Raw genomic sequence first — 8,349 nt, forward strand, 5'->3', positions numbered from 1 at the left:
GGGATAGTATCACTAACAACCACATGTTGGTTTGTTACTGGTTGGCGTGTTTAATTACACTACATGGTATAACTATAAGCGACGTTGTAGCGCAATTGACGTTACAAAGTAAAGTACTATGTAATACCAGGCATTTGCAGATGAACAAAGTAACGGTCAAGTACCACTAATGTACCACTAATCATGTCTCGCACGTAACGACCATATTTTAACGAACCAAGCCGCTAATAGTTCTGTACAACTTATCATTTCACGCACTTAACGACCATATTTTAACGAACCAAGCCATGCACTGATAGTGCTGTACCACTTATCATTTCACGCACGCAACGACCATATTTTAACGAACCAAGCCGCTAATAGTGTTGTACAACTTATCATTTCACGCACGTAACGACCATATTTTAATGAACCAAGCCACTGATAGTGCCGTACCGGTATCACTTATCATTTCACGTACGTAACGACTATGTTTTAACAAACCAAGCCACTGATAGTGCCGTACCACTTATCATTTCACGCACGTAACGACCATATTTTAACGAACCAAGCCACTGTTGTACCACGTATTTCACACACGTAAAGACTGCATTTTAACATACTGAATAGTCGCTGTTTACAAAAAGCACCCTACGGTCTAATTGGGAATTGTAGTCCTTTAAGCAACATAGTCAACTCAACTACTGGAAGAGAAACGTTTACAACATGTTTGGTTTGACACTACTTTGAACTGCAATGACCCTTGTTCTTACCTTCCCAACTTGCACACCAGGTGACATAAGCAAAATTGTCGCACTAGCTTGATGGAACGTTACTGACAAATGGAGAAATGCAGAACAGTAAACCAGAAAGCCAGTTGACTTTGTGATTCCTTGCCATATAATTTGCTCAAAATTCCACGTAAACTATTTGATCAATGTGGAGCGAGTGAGACATAAGTCTCTAAATTTGTACGTACTTGTACACTTCACATTAGAAATATTGGCAAAATCAGAAAATACTTAAATGAAAGGGCCACAGAACAGATAATCCACGCCTTGGTCACTTCACATCTTGACAATTGCTTAATAAACCCAACTGTCTCATCTTCAACATGTTAAGAACAATGCAGCTCGCATTCTAATTTTGTCTAATACTAGGTCCTGCCATATTACATCTAAAAATCAAGACGGCTAAGGTCCTTTAAAAAGAAGATTAAAACTCACCTTATGCGACAAGCTTTTGCGCATGCCTTGAGCGCCCTTTTCTGGGTGGATACGTGCGCAATATAAATATTTGTTATTATTATTAATTTGTCCAAGAATTAAGCTAGAAAAGATCAGAGATTTACAGCTCTTGTTTGTAGCACTCACTTCTGGGCATCAACCAGTTAATTCACGAGTAAGGATTTTACAGCCTTGAATTTTCATTCCAAAATGTTTCAACTTACAGACCAGTCACAATAGATGTTCTACGTATGAGCAAATGGACATTTTCTTTCGAGCTTGCAAATCAGCTCTGCCATGCCAAACAATCGCTTTAATAATTGATATAAACGAATAAGAGTTATATGACGTTGTTTATACACCATGAAATATTTTAACAACTTACTGCCAAAGTCATACAGTATAAGTCACAGAGAATAAGACCAATTTTTAGACCATTTGAGATTACATGTTGACCCTTTGAAAATCAGAGTGTGAAACTGATAAGGCCCACGTGAAATGTTTTTAAATCATCCACACTGGGGCCAAACTTTTCGCAACAGCAAATACACGCCCGAGCACATGACACTGGTCTACCACCATGAGCTATTTTTGTAAAGCCCTTTATAAGCAACTTCTTGTTTTGGGCTTTTGTTTTACCTCTTATTAGGTTACAATAGCCCGTAGCTAAGGTACGTTCTGCGTTTTACAAGTGATTTACACCTATGTATATCAAGCGGATAGATCAATCCGTGTGTTCGTCACTAGCAACCTTATGTAAACACCACTAAACTTGCTATCATAATATTATGGTTTTGTGGCCAAACATGCCGTTGATGTGTGAATTTATGTTAACTTCCACTCATATTTTGACGGTTTAAACTAGCAACACCAGACTCTCCCTGTGTCATTTATTTGTTGTCTTAGCAATCGCACACTTAAAGAATTCTGGGTGGCGAGTAGAGGCTTCGTCCTACTTGTAGCTTACAACGAGGGACTACAATGAAATCACCGCAAACACTATAACCCTTGGTCCCTTTCAAAGGGAGCCGTTCCCTATGTATCACATAACTCATGCGCGCCTAATGTCATGTCGCAAACATACAGACCAGTCTACCTCTTTAAAACTTGTCCCTTGGTGTGACGTTACCGATGTTGTTCACACCGGATCATGCCTCAAATCTCCAAGATTACATGGAGGGGGTCTTCTAACTGTTAAAATTGGGGAAGCTAAAATGATAAAAGATTGCTGCATTCTTTAGCAGCTATTTTGGTCGATTTAAAATGTGAGTCGAAACATGTATATAGTCTGATTTCAAGGAGGCAAACACCCAAACCTTTCATCTTTAGATTTAATACACCTCACAGACGTTTTCATATTTCTAAGTAAGACAGTCGAGAGACATGCGTAAAAGTCGTTTCGGAGGGCTGTCATTTTGGCAAATGTCACATGTCATATAGTGTTTTTCACCCATCTCCATTACAAAAAACAAAACTTATAAATTAACAAGAAGAAAAAGAGCAAATAGAAAACCAACGGGCTTAGTGATTCCTTGCCATGTTTCCATGAGAACATCCAATATACTGTACACTGAACACAAGATGTCCACGTTTTTACCTCAAATGGCCTTTTTTTAAAAATTACATAATGCATAAACGGATGTGGATTTGACAAAATATTCAGAACATCTCCAGAAATTTAGCATGGAACCAACTTCAACCAGCGGAATATTCATTGAATACTAAATCAAACGACAAAGTGTATCACTGTAGCTTGGCTGGACAAAGAGTATTTTAAATAATGCAGTAAAAGGTGTTTTCTTTTGGTCAATTTTCTAATGCTTTATATGCGATTTGTGCTTACATTGTGTAAAGTGCTGTAAGTGGTAATGTCGATCGCATTACCTGAATAACTACTTGCTCATTTGCATTAATACGGTACAAAATTCAAGCGTGCCCGTTTTGACCCTTTAAACTCCTATAGGTCTTGTAAGGAGTACATCCATCTTGAAGATTAAATTCAACCAAGTTTTACGTTCACAATACTGTAGTTTTGCCACTTTATCCTGTATTGAACGAACTCAGCAAGTTTAAACAAAGTAGACAGGTATATACATACAAAGTTACTTGAATATTCATTAATACTGAAGTCATTTCATTAATATTCATTGCATATTCATTGAATATTCATCGAATAATCATTACGACAGATTATTTGACTACATGCCGCGGCCTGGCTGCAGCGACTTACCTGGAAGGCTCATGATTGTATCGGCGTCATCGACGGCCCTGATCTCTGAGCTGGTGTAGTTAAAACTGCCCATGCGCATGATCGATGATAACACGTTCCGGTGATAGTCTCTGTATATCTCCGCTCGATCGCCATCTTCTTCATCATCATCTTCATCATTATCGAGTTCTATGCTAGTGCTCAGCGAGTTGTACAAATCTAACATGAACTGAGGCGCAGAATGATTTTGACCTCCCCTCAGAGCAGCTGGTCTTGGCCTTTGTTTTAAGCCAAGTAAATGTAACAACTCCGATTGAAGTTCTCTTTTGTGGTATCTTGGAATTTGATTTGATTCAAGAAAACTGCTGCTGTCATCGACACTACGACTAAACCTTCCTGCGTCCACGCTTAGGTCGTTACTTATATATCCCTGGGCAGAAGAAGTCAAAGCTGTGAGTAACAAAATAAGACCGATATGTTGTAGTCCAACGAACCATATTACATTTGGGTGTCGGTCATTCATTGTGAAAACTGTCTTCAATCGAATACCTCGGAACGAATCTGAAAGAAAAGTAAATTAGACGTTGTCAAGTCTGGCCTACACCGTATAGACAGTACATTGGCTACAGGTGTTAGCATGCTAAAACTATTACCAGACATATACAGGATCGTCTACTTAGACCATTAAATCTCTAAAATACGAGCGAATGTTCTCAGGTTGGCTGTATTAAAATGTTGATTATTTGAACATGGGTGCCCATTTTTTGACTGTCTAGCATATTCGGGCAACATTAATGACTTTGATATTTAATCCATCGTGTCACGTCATACTCATTTTTTTCTTAAACTTTCCTTATTAATTGAAAGGCCAACTTCTTTATCAATATTAGGATTTGTCAATAAACATAGGAATTCTGCTTATCTATATTCCATGCAAGAATATAGTTTGCAACCAGTTGGCAACAAATTGAACTGATATAAACTTGATACCTGAGACAAACTGATGTGGATTACCTTGAGAGGATACAAGTGTGAATGGAGTTGTTACAATACCCTGAATACAGCTTTATCACCTTGTTCACGGACAACTCAAAAGCTGCTTTAAGATTAAATTATGTCTATAGTTTGCCGAGTAAACAGTGAAACATTACACTAAATTTGTGGGACACAAAATATCACCATGGAGCTATATTGAATTAACAGTTTAGTTAGTAGCCTGAAAATGAAGGGAAGCCAAATGGTTGTACACAAATTCTTACGTTGATTATACAACTAGAATGTATACTCATTACATGAGATGATGGATAAATTATTCCTGTTGTTATGTATCAAGTCTCCTCAGCATTGTGATCAGAAGGTTTGGGCAGATTCATTTAGACGACATAATGAGATAAAACGGCATAATAACGGCATAAAACGGCATAAAACGGCATAATAACTTGGAACAAAGGCGCCCCATAGATCTCCATTCATTGCCAAACCGGCAGCATATCGGCTGTATATTGTTAGTTCATTCATACTTAGTAAAGATTCCTAAATCCTATTGGTCCATTCAGGTCAGCTGACCGTGGTTAATCCTGTGAGTAACGCACGGTAAAATTACGGGGCATCACTTTAATAAATCTTTGGTTATATGTAACCAAAAATGTTTTGTTTTATGATTTTTCCCCCACACAAATGGTAGTGTATGAATGAACGGGGTTAATCAACGGTCTAGCGTGCGTTACTCACATGATTAATGCACTCCGGGTGTTAATGCTATCGCTGGATGCACTCGGGCTCCGCCCTCGTGCATCGCTTGCATTATCCCCCGATCGTGCATTAATCATGTGAGTAACGCATGCTAGACCGTTGATTAACCCCTTATTCAGTAACCCGCATTTGGCATTCGCGTTACGCACTATCACTACATGGCGGTGTAATACTCGCGCATTATACCTCACGCATGCACGAAGAAGAAAATTATATAACACAAAGGAGCGAATCCGGAAAATTTCGGAAATAATAAAACGTCATGGCATTGTAATTCATCATTAAAAAAAATGTCACCATAGGATATATTTAAATTTCATATTTCCGCAATTTACTCGCACATTAATTCCTCGTCCTCTTGAAACGTAATGAACTTTTTCCATTTCTACGAATTAATAATTTCCATAATGCTTTTTTCTGTTTTACGTTTTAAAATATAGCCTCCTATGTAAAAACTTTTATCAACATAGCTTTTCTATCCACTGGTACAATTTTTAATATTTTTTTTACGAACTGCATTACTCCCTTGCTATTCTGGAGGATCTGATGCCCGAAAGATAATTTACTCATACATATTATGCAAAATAACCGATATATTATTGAGGGCCTTAAATGGGAACATATGCATGTGTTAGTATCCTGGTAAAATATATCTCTGTTTAACGGTTGATTGAATGCAGTAATAGCCTATACGTAAATGGTCAGTAAATAGATGTTCTTTATGTAATGACCATGTCGGGATACATTACGCTGGGCTGACGGTGGAACATCCTTCAGCCTTGTGGCAAGGTATATCATGAGCGACATGGTATTGATTACCAGGTATATAGCCTATACTGCATGGCCCCTTACCTTCACTTTTTCATATATATAGACCTTTACAACTATTGTAGGCATAGGCGTATTAGGCGGGGGGGGGGGGGGGCTGCAGCCCCAACCGAATATTTTTGTGAAAATTCGGGCAATATGCTGAGAATTTTTCGGACAACCTACTGAAAGAAAATAAATTGCAATGTGTTTTTCAATGGTTAAACTTATATTATTATTATCATTATTATTGTAACGACTTCCCCCAAAATTATAACTAATATGGAAGGGTAATAACACGGCAAATGCTTGTATGTAATTGGCATGCGATGTAATAACCGATGCATGCCTATAAGATATGTACATTGACTTGTTGGACGCGCGCGAAAAATGTTGGTTATATTTTTCGGGCAAGTCGTTATACAGCCCCCCCCCCCTCCCCACCCCAAATCAAATTGAGCTCCTACGCCTATGACTGTAGGTCACATGTAGTAAGTAGTAGGCTTATAAAGCGACCCCAGTTTCCCTTCCGAGTTTCGGTATTGTACTAAGCAGCAGGCGTCCCAATGAAGAATGATTTGGGTACTTTCCTACTAACCTTCTTTCATTAAAAGAGATTATCTTTGAAATCATCACTGCTTCTTCCTAGAAACTTATACAACTATATGAAACTTACCCCATCTTATGTATCACACTGTACTTTTGTCAAGAATGCACTCGTATCATTCTTGCGAAAAACACATTGTTTAAACTGTCTTACCTTGTCAAATTAGCAGGCTCGGCCTGGGAATAACACGGAGATTTTGCTTTTATTTTCCTTGTGTTTCCTCCCAAAGACAAAGGATAACTGACTTGTTTGTAATTTAAGACGATCTGTGCTCTTATCGACTCGGTACGTTGTGACTGTAGTACTAGTGTTGAACTAGTGTACCATCACCCACAACACGGAATGGTTATTGTTGTAACACATACACCAACATACAGCCGACTTAACCCTAATTACTTGGCCTTTCATGGACAAAATGGGTGCAGAGGATAAACTGGTATTGTTGCTCTTTAATCACCTTTGCGGATTTCTCTATTGATCCTTTCACAGAAAAATGTCCAATGCACAAATGGGCCGAAAGAGCATCGGTTCTTTGAAACCAGTTCTATTTGTTAGTTTTCAGATCTTAGATCATCAATTCGCCACACAAGATGAAAACTATAATAACTTCCGACTACAAACCTGTAATTAACAGTAAAGTAATCCTATTGCAAGAGACATGATTCAACAAACCTCCAGAAAGTAAGAACAAAATCCAGCAAAACGAAAATCACGGCAAACTACCCATTCATACTGACTTCGGTAAATCCCGACTAACGACGCTGCATGGAGCTGAAAATATACCGGCACTGCTGCAGGAGTAATCGGTAAGAAGTTCTTTCAAACTGTTTTTTTTTTATATATTGCAACTATTTTTGAATGTTTTGCAACAATACGAGAAATTTAAAATCGCTGGTTGTAACCCGTATTTCGTGGGTAGGCATAATAACGGAATGCCAAGCACTACAAACCAACGCACGGCCGATGGAACATACCACGACTCCGCCGTGCTGGTGGTGAGGGTGATTGACGAGTAGGCAGTCAGTGTGTGAACCTCTAGTGACTCACATGAACAACTTCTCTAAGACAGAGACAAGAGTCACAACAGTAGTAGTTCGGGCGAGCTTGGATGGTTGAGGCAAAGGTGGTATTCTCGGATTCTAAGAGGCAACTATACCGACATCGAAATGAAAGCATTGTTAACAAAAGATCTGGAACAAAACACGTTTTGGGTGAAGAGAAACAGTGCTTGCCGCTTGTAAATTGTGTTTGCAGGAAATGAGTAACGTAGTATGTTAAAATAGCTATCATGACAGTGGTTAGCGGGTTAGCCCACACAGAACCCATGTGACCGATGAGTTCATGGTAACAGTCATGTTCCAGACAACTGATTTTTTTTTAATTCGATATTAGGGGATTCCTTTGACTATAGTGTTTACACACTTAAAAATAATTGCTCAACATGGGGTAAAATGGAACACCTCTATGGTGTAAAATGGGAACATGGTCAACAGATGTGTAAACTTTACACATTAATGCTTTGGCAAAGTTTTACCTTACTGTTGGGGTAATATTTTACCACACAATGTGTAAATTATTTTACCAAACTAGCATTGTGTAAAATTTGCACAACAATGACCATGTTCCCTTTTGTACCCCATTTTGTGTAAATTTTACCCATGTCAAGCAGGGCACTGGTTTTACCCCACAGTTGTGTAGTTTTTTTGCAAAACAGTTGTGTAATATTAGCACACCTTTCGGGGTTCCTTTTTTTTTACAAAACAGTTGTG

General features: G+C 38.4%; 1 protein-coding gene across 3 annotated transcripts in view; it reads right to left on the minus strand.

Annotated features, from left to right (window-relative positions):
- The window catches only part of LOC139984363 (protein DVR-1 homolog), a 65,203-nt gene that overhangs the window by 33,703 nt on the left and 23,151 nt on the right, over window positions 1-8,349 (minus strand). The window contains exons 1-2 of one of the 3 annotated variants that reach the window (XM_071998251.1): window positions 7,202-7,747; window positions 3,436-3,975 (exon numbers count right to left, since the gene is read on the minus strand). In XM_071998251.1, the coding sequence (XP_071854352.1) occupies window positions 3,436-3,937 (502 nt within the window). In that variant the 5' untranslated portion in view covers window positions 3,938-3,975; window positions 7,202-7,747. Of the gene's footprint in view, window positions 1-3,435; window positions 3,976-6,733; window positions 7,748-8,349 lie in introns of those variants that run through there. The other 2 variants (XM_071998250.1, XM_071998248.1) reach the window with 2 other exon arrangements.

The sequence above is a fragment of the Apostichopus japonicus genome, chromosome 17 (assembly GCF_037975245.1).
Source record: "Apostichopus japonicus isolate 1M-3 chromosome 17, ASM3797524v1, whole genome shotgun sequence".
NCBI classification, from domain to species: domain Eukaryota; kingdom Metazoa; phylum Echinodermata; class Holothuroidea; order Aspidochirotida; family Stichopodidae; genus Apostichopus; species Apostichopus japonicus.